The sequence below is a fragment of the Nicotiana sylvestris genome, chromosome 9 (assembly GCF_000393655.2).
Source record: "Nicotiana sylvestris chromosome 9, ASM39365v2, whole genome shotgun sequence".
Classification (NCBI taxonomy): domain Eukaryota; kingdom Viridiplantae; phylum Streptophyta; class Magnoliopsida; order Solanales; family Solanaceae; genus Nicotiana; species Nicotiana sylvestris.
In genome coordinates this window covers 114420446-114444649 of record NC_091065.1, presented here as the reverse complement: position 1 = coordinate 114444649, position 24204 = coordinate 114420446, and the positions used below count along the sequence as shown (strand labels likewise).

The window sequence follows — 24204 nt, the reverse complement described above, 5'->3', positions numbered from 1 at the left end:
CCTAGAATAACTCAGCCATGTACCGGATCCCTAGTAGGAACGTCTATTTGCATCATGTACATTTGGCCTTGGAGACTCAACACAGGGGTTGAGTCTTTCTAGGACAGGTGAACCCAAGATGAAAAGACTATCCTGGTGCATCCTACTTGCTACCTGTGCATTCATTTGCCTCGGATTTGCTTGTTGACCAGCTTAATTGAAATCATTGTGAGAGCCGAGGAATAAAATGAGTTGTTTTAGAAAATTCCCAAAAATAGTTTTAAATCTTGAAAAAAAAAGTGTTAAATAAATAAAAATGTTTTTTTTTAGTGTATATTTTCAAAATGAGTCTTGATTTTGTTAAAATTAAATTTCAGATACAAAATGAGCACCACACAAACCCCCCCCGTCCACGAATACAGACGAGTTTCTATTTCAGCTTCAAATGTGGTGGTATGAGTTAGGCGAAGATGGTCAAAAATGGGTCACTAAGCATTTGGGAAATATCACAGATATTATGAAAGTTAAACCACGTGATGATCTGATTGCGGCGTTAGTAACTTTTTGGGACCCTGTTCACAATGTCTTTCGTTTCTCTGATTTCAAGCTTACTCCTACATTAGAAGAGATAGCTGGCTATGCTGGTTTTGACGGAAGTCTAAGAAATCAAAACCTGATATTCACAAAGGCTCCCTCGGTACATCGATTCTTCGGTCTTCTGAACATCAGTAATCAAATCAGGAAAAGCAATGTCATCAACGGATGTTGTTCTTTCAACTTCTTGTATTCAAGGTTCGGAAAGCCAGATGGATTTGAAATTCATGAGAAAGGCCTTACTAACAAGCAAAACAAAGACACCTGGCAGATTCACCGTCGCTTCGCCTTCATGGTGGCTTTTCTAGGAATCATGGTCTTCCCAAACAAAGAGCGAACAATTGATATTCGCACAGCGAAAGTTGTACAGGTCCTCACCACCAAGGAAAATCACACTCTTGTCCCGATCATTCTCTCAGACATTTATCGGGCGTTGACTTTATGTAAATCAGGGGCAAAAGTCTTCGAAGGATGCAAAATTTTGTTGCAAATGTGGGTGATTGAACATCTCCAACATCAGCCCAAGATCATACAGTATGGGCCAAGCAATGATAATTTCATCGAGAGTTATGAGGAAAGAATAAAAGATTATAAGTCCCCAGAAGGGATAGAAGCCTGGGTATCTCATCTAAGGGCTTTAACGGCAAATCAAATTGAGTGGACTTTGGGATGGCTCCCGATGAGGGAAGTGATACACATGTCAACCTCAAATAGTTATTTGCTACTATTGGGATTGAGAAGCATCCAGCCATATGCGCCACTAAGAGTTCTAAGACAACTAGGGAGATACCAAGTAGTTCCTGATGATGAAGATTTGAGTATGCAAGTAATCGAATTACACCCTGAAGCCACTATTCCCGAGGCTCTAATTCAGCAGATGTGGAATGGATGTCGATACTTGAAAAGTGATACTCAAGTCCCAGACACTACAAGGGGCGAGATAAATCCAGGATATGCAAGGTGGTTTGAGAAACGGTCTCGCGTGGATGATGTACCAGAACCCGAGCTAAGAAGGCCAACAAAAAGACCCCATGTTCAAACCTTTAATGATAAAATCCAAGAGCGGTTGATTTGGGGAGAAAAGGAAAAAGGGTACAAAGCAACTATCCATGCCCTAAAGGAAAATTTGAGGAGCCTCAGTCTAGAGAAAGATTTGCAAGCACAAGAAGCCGAAAGCGAGAAGAAGAGTCTAGCCTGTGAGAATGAAAATCTTCACGCTCGATTTCAAAAAATGAAAAAAGCTTCTAAAACACCAATGAGGAGTTGGAAGGATCAAAAAACCATCGCCAATCTTTTTGAAAGAATGCAAGATTATGATTCCATTCTTGCAAGAAATGAAAGGGCGTTGAGCAAAGCTAAAGAAAGAATCCAACAATTAAACGAAGAAGCCAGATCTAATAAGGAATGCCAAGTAAGGCAATCCGAAGAAGACATGGCACAATTCAAGAAGGAAAAAGACCATTGGATACGTTCAGAAGACCAACTTCGTGCACAACTGGAAGAGGCGAGAAGATACAACAGAGAACATCAACATGCGGACATCGACAGAGAAAGGGCACAGGCAAGACTCGATCTGGCCAGACTCCGAGCTCAGTTAGAGTCAGCTTTAGATCGTGAGGACCGTATCAGAGATATAGCCACCACTCGCCAACAGCAACTGCAAAACCAAGACCAACGTCTCCAAGATTTCAGGGCACAAATCCATGAATTAGCGGTTTACACCTCTCGAAGTTATGTGAACTGCCAAGGGATGGATTATGAAGGGTTTATAGAACATGCACCTATTTTGGCTCGTTATTTGGCAACGGAGTTAGAAAGAATGTATCGTACACTGGGAGGTCATCCAGGTCAAGCCCCACATTGAGCAGATAATCCATTGATTGACAACAAAAGTGGAAAGTGGAGCATGTTGAGAGATGTTAAGAGTTGTGTCTTTTATTTTGATTTGGGTGTGTGTGTTTCAAACCATTTTTCTTATAAGGTTTTCAAATGTAATGTCTGTTCCATCTTTGTATTATTTTCAAGAATAAATAAAAGTGTTTGCCTTATGTCCGAACTACGCAAGGTCTGATTCATGCGGGGGCATGATATGTAGGATTCGACCACAATAAAAAATATATATAAGAAAATAAAATAAAATAAGAGTGAACAACAATAAAAGACAAAGAAAAGCTGGGATGACACAAACAGCCAAGCAAATGCATAATAGAAATGAGTTATTTGTCTAAGAGCATTGCATCTCAACGTGTAATTATATATGTGTTAAAACTCTCAAAACTAACAAGTTTGTTCATTTCCAGAATTCAAGCAGTTAGTTTCTCTAAAGAGTATACTGGCATATTATCATTATCACACGAGATCAAAAGGACCAATACCCGAAAGTATGTCTATCCCAGATGTTGACACAGGTATTGAGCTAGAGGAGATGGATGTTGGGAAAATGAAAGAAGAGATGTTTAAACTCAAGCAGCAAATGGCTGAGATGTACCGGGCCTGGTCTACAGGGCAGTCACCCCCATCTTACCCAACTAACCCTGCTCCATCAATGGCCCAAACTCAGGATAATCTTACCACTGAATTATCCCCAAATTTCCCCATCTACCAACACTACCGAGGCACCACCTCTCAGACACCGCAATCTCCCCCTCCTAAACCAGTTCCGTACCTTCCTCCACCTGTAACTTCTGTCTTTGTGGCACCTCCCACAGCTACATTCCAGGCCCAGGACAACCAATACTACCCTCTAGAGCCTACTTTCAAAGCCTCCGAAATCCATTCATCTACTCCTCGTCTTGACCTCCCAACTGAAATTGACAAGCCAGTCAAAAATGCTAAACAAGAAGAGATGTTCAGAAAGGTCAAAAGCTTAGAACAATCGTTCCAAGACATGCGAGGGTTAGGTGGGCAAGTCAGTGTAGCATACAAAGATTTGTGCTTGTTCCCAAATGTACAATTACCAGTTGGCTTCAAGATGCCTAAATTTGACCTATACAATGGGCACGACGACCCAATAGCCCACTTAAGAGGTTTCTGCAGCAAGATGCGAGGAGCTGGGGGAAAGGACGAATTATTGATGGCTTACTTCAGTCAAAGTTTAAGCGGATCAGCTTTGGAGTGGTATACACGCCAGGACCATGAGAGATGGTACACCTGGGATGACCTGGCACAGGCATTTGCATACCATTTCCAATACAATCTGGAAATCATCCCAGATCGACTATCTTTGACAAAATTTGAGAAAAAACACAATGAAAGTTTCAGAGAGTATGGCTTCCGGTGGAGAGAACAGGCAGCAAGAGTGGATCCTCCTATGAAAGGAGAGTGAAATGGTAGACTACTTCCTTCAAGCCTTGGAACCAACTTACTATGCCCATTTGGTTTCAGCGGTAGGAAAATCATTCAACGAAGTAGTGAAGATGGGAGGTATGGTGGAAGAAGGCCTCAAGACAAATAAAATCATGAGCTATTCGGCTATTAAGGCGACTACTCAAGCTATTCAAGGCGGGGTAGGAGGAATCGGAAGAAAGAAGAGGGAGGAAGCAGCGGTAGCTGATTCAGGAACTTGGTCGAGATCCAGAGGTTCACCTCCTTACTATAATCAACATCGACCTCACCAATCAACTCACCACCACAATTCACCTCAACACTACTATCACCCTTCGGAACCTCATTTTTCCATCAACCATGCACAAGCATACAATCATCCACCTGCTCACGCTAATTGGCGTGCTCCTGTCATACCAAGTACCTACCCTTATCCGCGAGCCCACTCCGGACCAGGTTTCAGACCTAGTCCAGTATTCAGGGGTGAAAGGGGGCAGAAAAAGAAAACCTACACTCCATTGGGAGAGTCCTACACTAGTCTGTTCCACAGGCTGAGACAGCTGGACATGCTAAGACCAATACAATCTAAGCTACCCAATCCTCCTCCAAAGAATCTGGACTACACCATTAGCTGTGAGTATTGTTCCGGTACACCAGGCCATGATACGGAAAAATGCTGGCATTTAAAAAATGCAATACAAGAGCTGATTGATACTAATAAAATCGAGGTTCAAACCCCCGAAGCTCCCAATATCAACAGAAATCCAATGCCAGCCCATCAGGAGGCTAATATGATAGAAATAGTACAGGTTGATGGGGAGACAAAGAAGCCGTCACAAACCGTCATGATGATCAGGTCTCATGAAGCCAAGCCGGATAAGCAGTTAACAGAGGAGAAGTCGGTACCTAAGCAGAACAGAAATGATGATGAACCATCTGTGGTAGTCGAGAAGGGATCTTCGATCAAAGTAGCCACAAAGCAAGAAAGGCCGAAAGTGATAGTACCAGGGGTTGCCAACAAACCCATTGTAGTCGTGGAAGGAGCCCGTATAGATCGGGTTATTATCAAACCTGTAACCCAGTTACCGGTGATCAACAACAAGGCCATTCCATGGAACTATGAACGGGTGACAGTAATGTACAAGGGAAAAGAAGTCAAGGAAGAAGTCTGTGAGGTGCAAGGCTTGACTCGTTCGGGAAGATGTTTTACTCCCGAAGAGTTAAGAAAAACTAAAAATAATCCAACACCAATAAAGAAAGCTGTGACGGAAGAAGAAGCGGAAGAGTTTTTAAGAAAAATGAAGCTCCATGACTATTCTGTTGTGGATCAACTGAAGAAGACGCCCGCTCAAATTTCATTATTGTCATTACTGATCCATTCAGAGGAGCACCGTCTGGCTTTGATGAAAATCCTGAATGAGGCTCACGTTCCCGATAAAATCTCTGTAAATCATTTGGGAAGAATAGCCAACAGAATCTTTGAGGCAAACATAATTACATTTTCAGATGATGAATTGCCTGTGGAAGGTACTGAGCACAACAGAGCTCTTTACCTCACCGTGAAATGTGAAAACTCCGTAATAACCCGGGTATTGGTTGACAACGGGTCAAGTGCAAACATATGCCCTCTCTCCACTTTAAGCAAATTGAAAATCAAAGAGGAGAGGATCCAGAAGAATAGTATTTGCGTACGGGGGTTTGACGGTGGAAGCAGAGATTCATTTGGCGACATAGTGCTGGAACTAACAATAGGGCCAGTTGAATTCACGATGGAGTTTCAAGTACTGGACATAACTGTTTCTTATAATTTGTTGTTGGGTCGACCATGGATCCATGCTGCTAAAGCAGTCCCGTCAACACTACACCAGGCGGTCAAGTTTGAATGGGATCATCAAGAAATAGTTGTGCATGGGGAAGAAAGTTTAAATGCTCACAGCAGTGCCATTGTACCGGTCGAGGGAATAGAAAATGACCAGGGACCATGGGTATACCAAGTATCCGACACAGTGTCGGTAGAGAAAATTCCAGAGGGGAAGTACCTTCCGAATCCAAAGATAACCTCTGCATCAGTCATGGTAGCCTATGAAATGTTAAAAAATGGTTTTATACCCGGCAAAGGTTTGGGCTCATCTTTGCAAGGAATTATACAACCAGTATCTCTCCCCGAGAACTGGGGAACATTTGGTTTGGGATTCATACCCACTGTCACCGACGTGAGAAAGGCCAGAAAGCTGAAACAAAAGGCATGGGTTCTTCCAAAACCAGTCCCACATCTATCAAAGTCTTTTGTCAAGACCGGTGCTAAAAATCGCCCGATAACAACAATTCCTAAATCCCTGGTCAATCCTGAGGAGGAATTAATTGAAAGATTCGAGAAATTGTTTGACGATGTGAATATGGTGGAAAGCGGGGAAGGTTGTAGCAACGCAGAAGTTCAATTCGTTGGGCCAGAAACAAAGCTTAATAATTGGAAAGCCACTCCTCTCCCCATTCGAAAAGGAGTCTTGGTAGTTTATTTTTGATTTTCCTTCAGTTTGTTTGGGTTACCTCAGGGTTGTAATCCCAATGCTTATCTTACAGTTTGTTTGAAGTGTGCAAACCTTGTTATCTTTCATCATCCAATAAAATACAGTTTCCTTTTTCATTATCATTCCTGATAGTTTTCTTTTCCTTTTCTTCTTTTTCTGTACAGTTCTTTTTACGCTGGCTCTAGTGATATGGCATGCATGAGGAATCCTCAGCCCAGTCTTAAAAATCAATCTGGTTCCGAAATAATAATTCAAGAAATATATTGTGATTATGAATCAGAATATGATGAAGATGAGGCTTTTGAAGAGATTAGTAAAGAGTTAATTCACTTTGAGGAAAAAACCAAACCTAACCTGAGTGATACCGAAGACATCAACATAGGGGACACGAATAATATCCGGGAAACTAAAATAAGTGTCCATCTCGAACCAAGGATCCGAGAAGAGTTAATTAAAGCACTCATAGAATTCAAAGATGTTTTTGCATGGTCATATGACGACATGCCGGGCTTGAGCACTGATTTAGTGGTTCACAAATTGCCCACCGATCCAATGGTGCCTCCTGTCAAGCAGAGGCTGAGAAAATTCAAGCCTGATATGAGTGTGAGAATTAAGGAAGAAATCACCAAACAGTTGGAAGCAAAGGTCATTCGAGTCACTCGATATCCTGTTTGGTTAGCTAATATCGTTCCTGTACCAAAGAAAGACGGCAAAATTAGAGTATGCGTCGACTACCGCAATCTCAACAAAGCAAGTCCAAAGGATAATTTCCCATTACCCAATATCCATATTTTGATCGATAATTGCGCCAAGCATGAGATAGGATCTTTCGTGGATTGTTATGTCGGGTATCATCAAATTCTAATGGATGAAGAAGATGCAGAAAAGATGGCATTCATCACACCATGGGGAACTTATTGCTACCTGGTAATGCCATTCGGTTTAAAGAACGCCGGGGCAACTTACATGAGAGCAATGACCACAGTGTTTCATGATATGATACACAAGGAGATTGAGGTATACGTGGACGATGTGATCATAAAATCAAAGCATCAGGCCGACCACGTTGGGGATTTGAGGAAATTCTTCTTAAGACTTCGCAGGTACAACCTCAAGCTTAACCCTGCCAAATGCGCATTTGGAGTTCCATCTGGAAAATTGCTGGGATTCATAGTCAGTCGGCGAGGCATCGAGCTAGACCCATCAAAAATCAAAGCCATCCAAGAATTGCCACCTCCAAGGAACAAAACTGAAGTAATGAGTTTGTTAGGGAGGTTGAATTACATCAGCAGGTTTATTGCTCAGCTCACGACAACCTGTGAGCCTATTTTCAAATTGTTGAAAAAGGATGCTGCGGTCAAATGGACCGATGAGTGTCAAGAGGCGTTTGATAAGATAAAAGGATACCTGTCGAACCCACCCGTGCTGGTCCCGCCGGAGCCAAGAAGACCTTTGATTCTTTACTTGACGGTCTTGGAAAATTCATTTGGTTGTGTATTGGGGCAACATGACCTCACCGGCAGAAAAGAACAGGCCATCTACTACCTTAGCAAGAAATTCACAGCTTATGAGGTTAAGTATACTCATCTGGAGAAGACATGTTGCGCCCTAACTTGGGTAGCTCAGAAATTGAAATACTATTTGTCATCCTACACTACTTACCTCATTTCACGTCTGGATCCGTTGAAATATATTTTTCAAAAGCCTATGCCAACGGGAAGACTTGCAAAGTGGCAAATATTGCTCACAGAATTTGACATCATCTATGTGACTCGAACTGCAATGAAAGCCCAAGCACTGGCTGATCATTTAGCTAAAAACCCGGTCGACGAGGAGTACGAGCCATTGAAAACCTATTTTCCCGATGAAGAAATAATGCATATCGATGAGATGGAGCAAATTGAAAAATCTGGCTGGAAACTTTTCTTTGATGGGGCCGCTAACATGAAAGGAGTCGGGATAGGAGCTGTAATCATTTCTGAAACAGGGCATCACTATCCTGTTACGGCTCAACTACGATTTTATTGCACCAATAATATGGCTGAATATGAAGCTTGTATTTTGGGGTTAAGGCTAGCCGCAGACATGGGTATCCAGGAAATCTTAGTCATGGGAGATTCGGATCTTCTGGTACATCAAATTCAAGGAGAATGGGAAACCCGAGACTTGAAGCTCATACCATACCGACAATGTCTACATGATCTTTGTCAGCGTTTTCAATCAGTGGAGTTCCGACATATTCCAAGGATCCATAATGAGGTTGCCGATGCATTAGCTACCCTGGCATCAATGTTACACCATCCAGACAAAGCTTATGTGGATCCAGTGCACATTCAAGTCCACGATCAGCATGCCTACTGCAATAGTTTTGAGGAGGAATTTGACGGTGAACCATGGTTCCACGACATCAAGGAATATATCAGAATGGTGATATATCCAGCACAAGCCATAGGGGATCAAAAGAGAACCATTAGGCGATTGGCAAATGGATTCTTCTTGAGCGGAGGAGTTTTGTATAAAAGAACACCAGACCTTGGATTGTTAAGATACATAGATGCCAGACAAGCTACGGCCGTCATGTCTGAAGTGCACGCGGGAGTTTGCGAACCCCACATGAGTGGATATGTATTGGCAAAGAAAATTCTCCGAGCTGGTTACTATTGGCTTACCATGGAGCGAGATTGTATCAGTTTTGTGCGCAAGTGTCATCAATGCCAGATACACGGGGATTTAATTCATTCTCCACCATCCGAGTTGCACACAATGTCGGCACCATGGCCCTTCGTCGCTTGGGGCATGGATGTGATTGGACCAATTGAGCCGGCAGCATCCAATGGGCACAGGTTCATTCTGGTAGCCATTGATTATTTTACCAAATGGGTTGAGGCCAAAACATTCAAATCAGTGACCAAGAAAGTTGTGGTCGATTTTGTCCACTCAAATATCATATGTCGATTCGGAATCCCAAAGGTGATCATCACGGGTAACGGTGCTAATCTTAACAGTAACTTAATGAGGGAAGTATGTCAACAGTTTAAAATTATACATCGCAACTCTACCTCATATCGGCCCAAGGCGAATGGAGCAGTCGAGGCAGCCAACAAAAACATAAAGAAAATACTTCGGAAAATGGTAGAAGGTTCAAGGCAATGGCACGAAAAATTACCATTTGCGTTGTTGGGATATCGCACTACTGTTCGCACTTCAGTAGGAGCAACTCCTTATTTGTTGGTATATGGCACTGAGGCAGTAATTCCTGCAGAAGTTGAAATTCCTTCCCTTCGGATCATCGCCGAAGCTAAGATTGATGATGATGAATGGGTCAAAACCCGTCTGGAACAGTTAAACTTGATTGATGAAAAATGATTGGCCGCAGTATGTCATGGCCAATTGTATCAAAGAAGAATAGCAAGAGCATACAACAAAAAGGTGCGTCCCCGGAAGTTTGAAGTGGGTCAACATGTGCTGAAACGTATTCTTCCACATCAGGTTGAGGCAAAAGGCAAATTTGCCCCGAATTGGCAAGGACCATTCATTGTGACCAGAGTATTATCGAATGGTGCACTATGTTTAACAGATATCGAAGGAAAATGCATAGACATGGCTATCAATTCTGATGCGGTAAAGAGATATTATGCATGATTTTTTTGGGTATAATTATTAAATGTTTGTATTTGGCATTATTTCGAAGATTGGAATGACAAAGGCAATTTATTCTGCTATCCAAACACTATACCCTTTGCTTCCCCTTTGAGCCACATTTGTTTCTTTCCTACCCTCTCTTGGAATCAATGAAAATCAAATATGAACAATATAATTTAAAAAAGAAAAAGAAAAGAAAAAGAAAATCACTATTATTGTAGTGAACTACGTTTGACCTGATTCCTCAAAGAAGGATACGTAGGCGCCTCACGGCTCGGTCATAGGGTGCACGATATGCATAATGTGCACAAAAAGAAACATCAAGAGACCCCAATCAAGAAACTGGGGCAGGAATTGTATTGGTATAGAAAAGATTCCAAGAGTTGTAATTTTAAACCCATATCAAAACTGTTTAACTTTTGACCTTTCCATTCCAACCACATACCAAAAAGACCTTTCGATCAATCTTAGAAAAATGTCGAATCGAGCAAATGAAGATGGTTCATAACACTCTGGTCCAAACAAGAAAAGAAAGTAAAAATGAGAGAGTCTTATAGGTGAAAACCCACACGGGCACCATAAGACGACGAAAGTTGAGAGAAAGTAAAATGAGAGAGTCTTATTGGTGAAAACCTTCATGGGCACCATAAGGCGAAAATGGATGAAGAAATAAACAAATGAGGAAGGTTTGCCGGTGAAAACTTTTTTAGATACAGCAACCCAAATAAGGTTTGTAAATTGGCAAAAATAATTGGGTTATGGAAATTTTGGGAAAACAAAATGAAACAATTGAAAGGAGATTGATTAAAATGACTGGGTTGATTAATCCAAAATGCATACCATGATCATTGGTGCCAATGACTCCAATCAGATAAGTCCTTTATTCTTTCTCCATCAGTCATCCACATTTGGATTTTTCTTTTCATTTTAGATTGTCGAAATCGTCATGTTTTCGTCACTAATAATCTTACTTCTAAAGCTTTTGAGATGAGTTTTATTCCAAACAAATAAGAAGGAATGTCAAGGTATACTACCAAAATTCAGGGTTGCATAGGACAGAAATACGGACATGATGGGCATGAGGTAATAGGATAAAAATAAGATATGGGTGTAAGAAAAGTGGAATCAAATGTGGTTCAGCAATGTCAGGAGAAACATATGATTACAGTTGAAATGGTTTGAAGTGAAAACAACAGTTGGTGATCCTATAATCAAGGATCAATTACAAGGACAAAACAGTCTTCTCAACCATTCCAAGGCAATAAAACAAGACGAAGAGAAACCCCACCATCGGCAAGAATGCCCAGTTAACCACCCTGCTTTAAACTAACGAAGTTTTCTGTGATTTGAAACAGGGGCAAAAACAACATTTGTGTCAGGAAACACCCGGTGAAGAATTAAAGAAGAAATCAGGCGTCCACCTGGAGAATGAGGATGAAGAATTGAAGAAGAAATCAGGCGTCCACCTGGAGAATGAGGATGAAGAATTGAAGAAGAAATCAGGCATCCACCTGGAGAATGAGGATGAAGAATTTAAGAAGAAGTCAGGCGTCCACCTGGAGAATAAGGATGAAGAATTTAAGAAGAAGTCAGGCGTCCACCTGGAGAATGAGGATGAAGAATTGAAGAAGAAATCAGGCGTCCACCTGGAGAATGAGGATGAAGAATTGAAAGAAGAAGTCAGGCGTCCACCTGGAGAATGAGGATGAAGAATTAAAGAAGAAATCAGGCGTCCACCTGGAGAATAAGGATGAAGAATTAAAAAAGAAATCAGGCGTCCACCTGGAGAATGAGGATGAAGAATTTAAGAAGAAGTCAGGCGTCCACCTGGAGAATGAGGATGAAAATTTTTAAGAAGAAATCAGGCGTCCACCTGAAGAATGAGGATGAAGAATTGAAGAAGAAATCAGGCGTCCACCTGGAGATTGAGGATGAAGAATCGAAGAGGCAATCAGGCGTCCACCTGGAGAATAAGGGAATACAATTGAAGGATCAACAGTCAGGCGCCCACCTGAAGAACAGAATGGCAATGTAGTTTGACATTACGGGTTGAAGTCAAAAGCCGGCCCATGTGAGAAAGGAGCACACGTAAAGTCAATAAAGCAGAGGAGTCCAACCAAATCCCCAACAAGAAACAACAAGAGTCCCAAACAAATAAAGGAAATACGAGGCACAATGAAAGGAAATGCGGAACAAGTCAAAAGCAAAAGATGCCCAAAAATCACCAAGACATCAAGACAACAAGAAACGCAAGGGCATGATCTAGATAAGATTCTGTAATTCATATACCATAGTCTAGTTTAGCTTTTGTTTTACCTTTGAAGCAAGGTGTAATAAAGAGGTCAGCAAGCAGTAAAAGCAGCACAAAACAACAGTAACATCACAGTCCCACGGTAGTCCTAGCTACCCAAAACTTCCCGAACTACATTGACCTGATTCCTTTATAGCCAAGGATATGTAGGAAACCTTTGAAGCAGAGGTTCGGTCAAATCTTTCAAAAAATGCTTCTCACAGAGTATTCGAACAAGCAAATATCGCTCGTATCCGCTCACTTTATCTTTGCACGCAAACTCTTCGAGTTTCCGCACAAAGAGGGGCAGTTGTGAGCACGTGATTTTTGCCTCACGAAAAATACTCTAAAATAAATCAAAAAATAAAACAAAATTCTCTTAGTATGCAATTTTTTAGAATTTATGTGGCGTTTATTAATTGTTTATGTTTAACCGTAAATGTTTGCTTTGATATAATTAAACGAAAATAAAATAAAAATACATGTTGCATGCATATCTAGGATTTAATTATGCATTTAAAAGTTAATTTAAAGAAAATCACAAAAATATGCATTTGTTCTAGTTTTAATGTTTCACTGTGTGATTAACGTTTTGTCTATGTGTTAAATAGTTGTTAAAAAGTAGTTAATATTTTTGTAAGGTTAATTTTGTTTTATAATTTTAATTAGGACTTTTAATAATTAGGAATAGGATTAGGAAATAAAAATGAGTTATATGGGTAAAAATTGGACCTGGACTGAAATCCAGGCCCAAACAAAATCAATTTCCCCACAGCCCAATCCAAACACCCCATGTCCGGTCCAATGCAACCAAAACCAAACGACGACGTTTGGTCATGTTTTATCAAGGGCCGTTGGATTAAATCAATCCAACGGCTGATATTCTACAACCCTTACCCATAACCCTTATCCGACCCACTGCCCTGATCCAATCCTTTCCCTTAACTTAAACAAACGACGTCGTTTGGTTAAGTGAGCTGATCCTGACCGTGTATCTTACTTGATCGGATGGTCAATATCCATCCACCCCATCCCTATATAAGTCCAAATCCCTACCCCGGCCCCTAACTAAACACCCCCTCTCCATTGTTCATCATCATCTCCGAAAAAACACACCCCTAACCCTAGCCGCCCTAATTCCCCATTGCCTGAAACCCGGCGGCAACAACGCCGCCGGTAACCACCTGAACACCCTCGACTCCTCCCAACCCCATCTTTACGGATCCAGGATTAGTTTCCCTCGAATCAGACCACATAGTCTCAAATCTTTGATTGAAGGTTGGTCTGAAAACCCAACCTTCTCCGATGACTTCCTAATTAACACCATAGCACCTCCTAACCTGCCTCGTTATGGATCTGGTGTTTGTTTGGTTTGAATCACCTCAGAGTTCTTCGAATCTTCTTTTGAAGGTTCGAGTCAAACATGAACTCACCCAGTTTCGTTCCAAACTGACACCAAATGACCCCTAGGCCTCCCTCACCCTTGTGTCATCTTTGGTTCCCCTCGAATCTGACCAGAAATGGTTAAGACCCAAATCGAACCTTTAAGAACCCTAGAAACACCAAATTTTTGGATTCTACCCAAATTAAATAGAAGATTGGGGTCTAATCGACCTTAGTCGAAGTATTTTCAGTTGAGAATACTTCGACTAAGGTCTGTTTGATTTCAAAGGTCCAAATCCAAGTTGACCCTGTGTCCGTGTGAAATTGAAGATTCAGAGGTATTTTCTATTTTTCTTTTGTTTCTTACGTGTATAATGTTGCCCGTTTCAGTAGCCTGTGTAATTTTTCTTGTTTGATTTATTTGATTCTATGATTCTTTCTCATACCTGTTTTATTTGATCAGAATTATAGCATTATTTCTGTTTGTTGTGATTGTTTATAATGTGTATAATCGACTCGATTAAGTTCGTCGATTAGTTGTTTTGTAAATTCTAGTTTCTGTTAATGATGATTGTAATAGCCTGCTTATTTGTTTTGGATTGATTATTATCATTGAAGTCAGTTAATTAGTTCTTCCCAATTAGTTGATTCTCGTTTAATAAGTCAGAAAGTTTGTCAATTATTTGTGTGTTGATTTCTGGGCAGTTAATTTCAGAGCATTGTCAATATACTGACAATGCCCCTGCATTTGTTTGATCTTAGTCCAATGTTGAAGTCCAGTTTGATTTGTTATATTGAATTCAGTGTAATGATATTGTGATGTTGGGTTTTAAATTCAATTTTACAAGGGTTGTTTAGATACAACTATGTTAGGAGGTTGATTAGGATTGGTTATAGCTGTTTAATTCAGAAAGATAATCGAGTTTGAACAGGTTTTAAAATCTGTTTTGTATCAGATTCTGATTTCTTTAAGGGCAGTAATAACAGTAGGCTTTCAGGGGTACTACTGGGAATGAAACAGTGAGGGTAATATGATAATAGTTGTGTGCTGGATAGTGGAGTGTTAATGGCTCTTATTTAATGTAATAATGGGAAACAAAGGGTAATGGGAATGCTGAAAATCAGGAAAAGATCACTTAATGAGATTTAAAGTAGTAAAAGCAGATTTTAATGGGATTTTCTGATTTTTAAAAGAAGAAGGGGGTCCAGGCAGCACTGAAAAGAAAAAGGGCAGACCTGTATAAGATAGAGAGGATTGGGACTGATTGAAAAAGACCAGATTTTACTACACACAGAAATACATATACACAGAGAGAGACAGAGAGAAAATCTGGACAGAAATTAAGAGAGGAAAAACACATAGAAGCAAAAAAAGAAATCTGAAAAGAAAGAAGAAAAAAAATAGAAAAAGAAAACAGAAAATAGAGCACTCATATACACATAGAGTCTGAAACAGATAATAGAAAAGGAAAAGGAAAATCTGAAACATTATTTTTTCTGGAATCTGTCCGGGTCTGTTTGTTGATACTGCTTGGTTTTAAAATCTGAAATTCTTTAAGAAGCTTTGCTCCTGTGTATCTGGGTTCCTGGGGTCCTGTTTTGTTGCTCAAATCTGTGGAAATACTGGTATTCTGCTGATTTTGTTGCTGTTGTCACTGCTGAAATTTACTTCTTCTACCCTTATTTCCAGGTACATATCTGTAAACTCCTGTCATGAAAAGCTTCAACCTTGCCAAATAAATGAAGTTTGGAATTATAATTCTGTCTTCTACTCATCTAAGTTCTTAAGTTTAAATTTTAGTTTTGTTTCAGTTAACTAATATAGTAGTATGTTTGACGTAATTGTTACTTTTTTTGAAATTCGCATAAATGTTGTAATAAAGTTATTTATTTCAAATTTTCATTAAGTGTAGTTATGTTCGAATTGTTAAGATGGGAAACATGGTAGAAAGTTAGCCCTCAACTCGAGCTTGTGATATTGTTAGCTAAGTAAAGAATAATGTAGAAATATCAAGAAAACTACATTACTAACCTCTGTTGTTAAATAAGGTTAAAATGATGTTGGTTGTATTTTTCATATATGGTAAGATGACGGGTATGTGTATAACCACAAGTAAAAGGTGAATTGATATAGCTCGTTACGCCGTTAGAATATTATGAATGGTTCAGACGTACAACTATGTTGCATGTAAAGCAATTTTATTGAATCAGTTCGTATAATATTTCTTTTTCTTATCAACTTGACTTTTATCTCCCATTGCCAACATTAACCAAACAATTGTAACTTTGGACTAAAACTAATATATGAGAAGGACATGGGATTTATAAGCGAATTGTAGCATTTTATGTTAAAGATATATAGAAGTAGAGTTCGCCTTAAATGAAACAATGAAGATTCTTCGGAAACTATTAATTTGTTTATCATATTAAGTTCTTTCCCAATATTACATGCGATTCGATTTGTGGACATCCTAATGTTGTATCCACGGGAAAAAAAATGTTAGTTCTAGTTACATATTGTCTGTTTGCTTTTTCATTAATTCTTTAAAATTTGAGGTATATGATTCATATGTGTGAAATAAGGCTCGCGGTCAATACATAATAACAATTTGTAAGAGAACTTTATCAAAAATATCTTGTGAAATTAGGGATACGTTCGCGTGGCCTAAATTATTTCTTAAGGCAATTCGAATTATGTGTGCGCGCAACTTCGAGCATACTTTTAATAAAGAGTTTCCTCAGAGAATGTTAAATTAAACCCGAGATGTGCAGTTCATTATTTAACCATTTAAGAAAGGCGAATGTTCTTAATTTTTATTCAAAACACAATTTCGAACATAATCAATATTATTGTGTACATGTACGCGTGACACGATTCCTCACGTTAAAAATATATAATATATAATAACAAATATACGTACGCGTGATTCGATTCGAAGAAGGGTCTTTAATTATAAACAATCTAAACAGAAGCGGTAACAAAATCATGCAATAAAAATGTATTTAGTAAAATCGAGATAATTAAGCCAAATATAAAAATGGTTAAGCGACCATGCTAGAACCACGGAATTCGGGAATGCCTAACACCTTCTCCTGAATTAACAGAATTCCTTACTCAGGATTTCTGGTTCGCAGAATAACAAACAGAGTCATATTCTCTTCGATTCAGGGATTAAAATAGGTGACTTGGGACGCCTTAAAATTCCCAGGTGGCGACTCTAAAACAAACAAACAAATCTCGTTTCGACTGTCCTTTAATTGGAGAAAACTCCCCACGCGCCCCCGCGGGCGCGGTAAAAAGGAGGTGCGACAGATACGAAAAATGGTATTATTCTATATGAAAATATAATATAGAATAAAAATATATATGTTAGCATTTACAGCTCGTTTGGATAGTTGTTACGTATCGTACTGTATTGTATTGTACTGTATCGTTTGATAAATACAATGTTTGGATAGATTGTATCGTTTTCCATCATTTCATGATATCACGCACCATCAATACGAAGAATAAACTTATAATATTATAAATAAAAATTATGATATAGGATAAATTTATTATATAAAAAGGTAGGGAAATGATAAAACAAATTATTTAACAATAATGAAGGGTGAGATTGAGAGAAAAGACAAGGTAACGACGCGACCACACCAAATCGGTCGTTACATAATGTGGCGTATTTCGTCGTTATGTAACGACAAATATAACGATACGATACAATAAAATTTAAGTAACAATCAAAATAAATATCGTATTTAAAGTAACAATACGATGTGATGCAATAAGTAATAACCATCCAAACAAGCCGTTAAAAACACAATAATTAAACTATTTAAAGACAAAAATATCCTTTTTGAGTAAACAATTCATATATAACAATTCATATCCACTTTGTTACTATTAATTGTGAATCACTACCATCTTCGCATAACCAACGTGTGAACCAAATAATCCTTAATAGTATTATGAATTTATGGTACCTCCATATCATGTTGGCAAATCAAACGACCCTACCACGTAACGAGTGATCTGTTTTTATCCTCCCCTCGAGAAACTTGCATCAATAAAGGGCTTATATGACAATAATTCAAAATCTAACAGGGTTCAAATAACACCTTCTAAAACTTTGTTGGGCCAAAATGGTAAATATTTAATATACCTTACTAGAGACACTCTCTTATCTCATTATCAACATACACCAAATGGATATGCATATATATTGATTATTCACCACAATTACAATCCCTTCAACACACTGAGGTCTCTCTCGTTCAACAATGGCTTCTACAGCTACACCCTCTACTCTCACTCTATCGTCACTTCTCTCACAAGAACTCAACCCCAATTCTCTGCTTTTCAAACCAAAGCCTCTCCTTTTCACACCCCACAAGTCCTTTTCTCTACACCCACTAATCCTCCATTACAAAGAAAGGAAGTCCAATGGACCTGTTGTTGTTGCTGCTGCTATGGCTGCTGAAGCTGAGGTTGATGAGGCTGTTGACGAAGAAGGTGGAGAAGGCGCTGTTGCTGTTGCAATTCCAACCTCTAAGCCTAAGAAAGGCAAAGCTGCTTTGCCCTTGAAGAGGGATAGAGTATGTTGAACAACTCATCTTTTCTCTTGTTGATTTTATTGGATTTAGAGATTAAAGATTTTTTTCGTGTTATATTTGGGATTAGCTTAAATTCTTGTGATGATATTGCTATAATATTGACTTCTTTTGCCCATGAAGAGGGATAGAGTATGTTGAGCTACTAATCTTTTTCTTGTTGATTTTTTGGATTTGATGTGAAATATTGTTTTTATTTTTATTTTTAATTTATATGTGGGTTTTGCTTAATTTTTGTATGTTGTTGATTCTTGTGATGGTGTTACTTTAAAAATGACTTCCATCAGGGGTAGAGGATGGCCCGCCATCCCCCCCTTTTTTTGGATTTCTCGGTCGCCAAAAAAATTATTTACTGTAAAAATTACTTCCTTGCTCCTGTATAGGGATAGAGTATGTTGAGCAACTGTCTTTTTCTTGCTGATTTTATGGATTTTACATATGAATTTTTTTTTTCACGTTATATGTGGGGTTTGAGTAATTTTTGTATTTTGTTGATTCTTGTGATGATATTGCTATGAAAATGACTTTCTTTGCTCATGAAGAGGGATAGAGTATGTAGAAACTCTCCATTTCTTGTTAATTTTCTGGATGTTGGATGAAAGATTGGTCCTTGTTTGTTTGTATGATATGTGGGTTTTGCTGAAGTTTTGTATTTGTTGATCTTTGTGATGATATTACCGTCAAAATGACCTGTTTTGGCATTTCTTGGTTCATTTTTTTTGGGGGTGAATTTGTCTGAGTTTCTTTGCTTATGTAAATTTGGTGATTTAAACCCCACAGGTTTGTTTGGTGCATTAATTAGATAATTCAGTAATTTATTATAATGTAGTAGGCGATTTCTTTGCATATGTCTAAGCCGTGGTGGACTGAGTAGTAGGTACCTAGTGGATTAATCGGCAGTGCACAAGCTCGCTAAAACAAGAAAAATTATAATATAATACCGGAATTATGAAGTGGAATTAAATAATACGTAGATTACAATTTCATAGCAAGGGAAAAGAAATAATGGTTAGGGAAGACTATATTTATATTGTGGTTGGCAAGTCACGTCACAATTTTGCAGTCTTACGCTATGTATCATTTCAAAGGAAGCTAGTTTTTTTATATACTTACTGGCAAGTTAGGAAGCAAGTGTTCCCATGGCCCATGCTTTCCTGTTTGTATCGGAGGACAATTTTATCATAAGTTACTTTTGGTGTAGTACTAATAAAGTGTGGTAAAAGAATCTTCTTTTAGAAAGTGGAATCATGATGGAAAAGATCAATAACCAACAACGAACATTCAAGTTTTTGATGCTGCAAGTGCTAGGCTATGTGTAGCGGAATTGAAATAGGCCATTTAAACTTCTTCATGTGATCCTTGTCCTAGTATAAAGACATCTTAAGTAAATATGCATTCTAGTGGTTGAATATCTTACATGTGTCTGCATTTGCTTCTTTCTTTCTACCAGTAGTGGATGTCACTTTACAGGTGAAGAACCTCGCACTTTTCAGATGCTTTGTTGAAGTGTGTGACCATCTCATCTAAAAGCTTAAGCTGTTAGAGAGAGTACACTTTTATTTACTTAATTATGTCTTCAACACGCCCCCTCACGTGCGGGTTTGATTCTGTTTGATGAGCCAAGCACATGAAAATTCTTTTTGATATTGGGTGGCGGTGAGACTCGAACCCAGGACCTCTGCCTGCTTTGATACCATGTTAGAAAGCACGGGGAGAAAAATATATTATTGATATTAATTGTAATACAATGAACCCTATTTATAAGTACACATAATATATAACCTACTCCTATTATATACGGGACTAGGACTAATTACATATATATATATTCACATAGCTATTCTAACATGTTGAAGTGTGTGACCATCTCATCTAACAGCTTAAGCTGTTAGAGAGAACACACTTTTATTTACTTAATTATGTCTTCAAGATGCTTGTTGTGGAAGATCATGTCTATGGATTTTCAAACTACATTTCTGATATTTTCTTAGCTGTTACCTTAAGCATCAAAATTCTATATTTCCCCCTCTCTCATATTTATTCATTGCTCCATCTATTTCTCATAAACTGGTTTTTTTTTTTTTTTTTGGTCATGATAATTAGACACGGTCTAAGAGGTTCTTGGAGATTCAAAAATTAAGAGAAATCAAGAAAGAGTATGACTTGAAAACAGCTATAGAACTGCTCAAAACAACAGCTAGCACAAAGTTTACTGAAACAGCTGAAGCCCATTTCCGTCTCAATATTGACCCAAAATACAATGATCAGCAGCTTAGGGCAACTGTAAGTTTTCATTCATCATCATTACATACTTCAGAGTTTCTATCGCGTGTTTAGTGGTGTGATTAGTGTCTCCAATTGTGGTGACTTCTTTATTTCAGGTGAATTTGCCCAAGGGAACAGGTCAAACTGTTAAAGTGGCCGTTCTTACCCAAGGTACTTCCTTAAGACATATTTTGTGTGAATCTATCGTGATAGTAAGCCAATAGATTGATCTTCAGTTTTGAAGATTGTGTCATTAATGCCCCGAAAGCAAGGTATACTTTTTGAAAAGCTAGAAGGAAAAGTTGGCATCTGAATTAGTATAATTTATTGCCTGCAGTCACTGGCACCATCTTTCATCTTTAAGGGAATATACTGCACTGTAAATATATTCTCACGTGTCTGAACTTTATCCTTCTTCACTGCCCATAGGAAAAGTCAACTCTGGTTCTTCTCTAGACTATCAAAGGCAATCTTCCAATGTACTTCTACGTTTCTATTCCATTCTTCCTGTCCTTTTTCCTCGGGAATGCGAAACTGTTCACCTCAGTAATCGTATCGTCTTCTCTTTCTCATTGAAACTACTTCTTTTCTCCAGCAAATGGTTCTGCACTCCTCTTTCAATTTGTAGATATTATTTCAATCTGTAAAAGTAGTGCTCAAAGGCGCACCTGATGAACAGTTTTCATTTGTGAAGCTTCAAGCTGCATATGATGCATTACCTAATGTACTAACTTGATCCGTTTGAAATGAAACATTGATTTTAGTTTGGCCATGCTTTATTTTCTTAAAGAAGTGTAATACAATATTTTTTACCAATGATATCTTGATGAAGCTGTTGTCTTTCATGCTTCTCTCTTTCATCTTCAAGCTTTGCTCTTTCCTCAAATTGCAAACCAATTAGTAGTTTCCATCCCTTGAGTGCAGTGAAATTTTGTGTTACGTCGCTTACCCTATGTAGAAGTCCTCTCTATTTGGAGAAGGAGGCACCTGCCTCAAGATACTACGAGACCATCATACAGAGAGACATGGTAAAAATAAATGAAACAAAAGACTCCAATGAGGTATTCTAGAAAAAGATGATCACGTGTGGTCTTCCTTTTCCAGTGTGATTGTTTTGTCTAGTTTTAGCGACCTTACCTACTGAATGCACTATGCTAGGCTCTTTTTGCATCTGGGATGTGGTCAAATGGTAGTTATAGATTGTTCTCGTCTTGAAATATTTCTTTGGAATTGTAGTCTCTATTTTGTACGCTAATTGTGTTGCAGCTAAAATTATACAGGTGAAAAGTTCGATGAAGCAAAAAATGCAGGAGCTGATCTAGTGGGTGGAGAGGATTTGATAGAGCAGATAAAGGCTGGATTTATGGATTTTGACAAATTGATTGCGACACCAGATATGATGCCTAAGGTGTTTCTCTAGTCTTTGCTAGGATAACGGTGTGACTTGCCTTTTGTGTTCAATCTGATCTCTCTTTTCATCTTTATACTTTCTTCATAAACCAGCCTACAAACTCTTGTCTCTTGGTTTTGAGAATTTAATATTGAAGTGTCCACTACAGTCTAAGAGTGACTGTCCTGAACCAACTCATATGGCTTGGTGAAAAGCTCTCAGCTGTCTTTTCCTTTTCTTCTGAAAACTTCTCTGTTAAGTTGTTGTTTTGGTTGAGTGAAACATAATTTTTTTTAAATTTTCATAGAAGCTTCTGTTACTCGCAGTCTTTCTCTATCCTTCGGTGTACCTTTTTTCATACCTTTTTGCTAAGTTGGTGCTCATAAAATTTATCAAACTCAAAATCTGGCTAGTTATCACAGCATATGTTTTCTAACCAAACCTTCTTTCTTTAAAAAGTTAATTTTAAAATGTCATATTTTTACATTGTACTCGACTTCTATAAGCTTCATGCGAACATTTTTCACACAGTATGTTTGAATGATTTATGTTCCCTCTTGTTCTGTCATAGATCTAGTAATGCTGCAGGATGAAGGGCCATAGTGACCCTAGCTTAAGCTGAGTGATCAATCATAGAGGCTTCCCAGCCCCTCTTTCCATTTTAAGGCTGCCGGACATCTGATGTAAAAAGTTGCATCTCTTTAAGTTACTTTTGTCTCGAAACATTTTTTTTTGAATTTACTCCTGAACATATCTGCGGCTCATTTTGTGTTATTCTTTTGTGGATTCATATTAATACATTCTCTATCATTTGCGCCAGGTCGCTAGCTTAGGTAGGATTCTGGGACCTAGGGGACTCATGCCGAACCCAAAAGCTGGTACTGTCACTACAAATATACCTCAGGTGAAGTGTCAGTATTTTCTGCTTGTGGAAAAAGTTAATCAGAATACTGTCTTTTTATGTTCAACTTTCTCTTTGTACAATGGAATAATGCCTAGATCTTTATATAAAATGAAAAATGGATGCATATATGCTAGCTGAAGTTGTTCAAAGTTACAAAATGTAAAACAGTGTAATTAGTGAGTAGGCTGATGATTTGTTTATTGAACCATTTTTCAAGCATGTAAACTGATTAATATTTCTTCCAGGCTATAGAAGAATTCAAAAAGGGTAAAGTAGAATACCGAGCAGATAAAACTGGAATTGTTCACTTACCATTTGGGAAAGCAAATTTCTCGGAAGAAGATCTTATCATAAACTTCATCGCTGCAGTGGTATGTTTTAGCGTACCTTTTACTTCTTGTTCCAGAATGGTTGAAATGTACCATTGATATGTATAAAATTTATTCAACTGCATTTCTTTGAATAACAGAAATCAATAGAAGCAAACAAACCATCAGGTGCAAAAGGAGTTTACTGGAAGAGTGCACATGTATGTTCATCTATGGGGCCATCCATTCGGTTAAACGTAAGGGAGATGCTCGAGTACAAGCTTCCGAACGCATAATTGACCTACACATGTATATTGCATCTTCTGCCATCTACCTAGCTTCTTCGGTGCCTTAACTGAGCTTCCATTTGAGAGGGTTAGGATACAGAGTAGGTGGAATTCGAGAGGAGATTCAATGCCATATTGTCAATATTTCCGCGGAAGCTTTCTTCGGCCCAGTTGCTAAAAAAAGTATTCTTGTTTGACAATGCCAATTTTATGTTCAATTTAATTATCCGTAGGTGCTAATGTATATCATGCTATAATTCGCAAAAGGTGAAGCTAGTCAAACTCATAAATTTCCTACACTACAAGATTCTTGTTTGTGGTCATGTCTCAGTTTGTCCCAACAGTTGAATAAACGTGAGAGTTTCAGTATTTTGTTACTTATCAAGGAGAAGAAAAAGTCGGACTATTTTCTGGTCCATATAAGACAATATAGTGAAAATAGCACGGGCTAGCCGGTTTTCGGACCGGTAATTGAAAAATAACTGGCGTTTGCAAAGTCATTGAAAAATAGCCACTATTTTGCCGCAACACGGAATGTTCTAGCATAATATATTGGAGATTAGGGTACCTGTGTATGAATTTCTAGCTATTATGTTGGAACTCCAACACACGGAAAGTTCGAGCATAATAAACTAGAGATTGGAGCACATGTATATGAACTTCCAGCATATTATGCCGGACTAATATATTATACTGGAACTC

At 38.5% G+C, this 24204-nt stretch overlaps 1 protein-coding gene across 1 annotated transcript; it reads left to right on the top strand.

The window, feature by feature from the left end:
- The first annotated feature begins 17925 nt into the window (after nucleotides 1–17925).
- Nucleotides 17926–23871, top strand: LOC104235851 (large ribosomal subunit protein uL1c). The gene is made up of 7 exons (XM_009789680.2): nucleotides 17926–18333; nucleotides 20452–20631; nucleotides 20730–20784; nucleotides 21894–22021; nucleotides 22824–22907; nucleotides 23153–23278; nucleotides 23377–23871. Exons 1-7 carry the CDS (start codon nucleotides 18019–18021, stop codon nucleotides 23509–23511), a joined length of 1023 nt encoding a protein of 340 aa, XP_009787982.1. The 5' UTR covers nucleotides 17926–18018; the 3' UTR covers nucleotides 23512–23871.
- The last annotated feature ends 333 nt before the right edge of the window (nucleotides 23872–24204 follow it).

What these genes read in the sequence shown, in the direction of transcription:
- LOC104235851 (XM_009789680.2), top strand. Translation starts at nt 18,019, where the DNA reads ATGGCTTCTACAGCTACACCCTCTACTCTCACTCTATCGTCACTTCTC. An exon ending in AGTGGCCGTTCTTACCCAAG is followed by an intron (nt 20,785 to 21,893) that starts GTACTTCCTTAA and finishes AAAATTATACAG; the next exon opens with GTGAAAAGTTCGATGAAGCA. An exon ending in TAAACTTCATCGCTGCAGTG is followed by an intron (nt 23,279 to 23,376) that starts GTATGTTTTAGC and finishes TTTGAATAACAG; the next exon opens with AAATCAATAGAAGCAAACAA.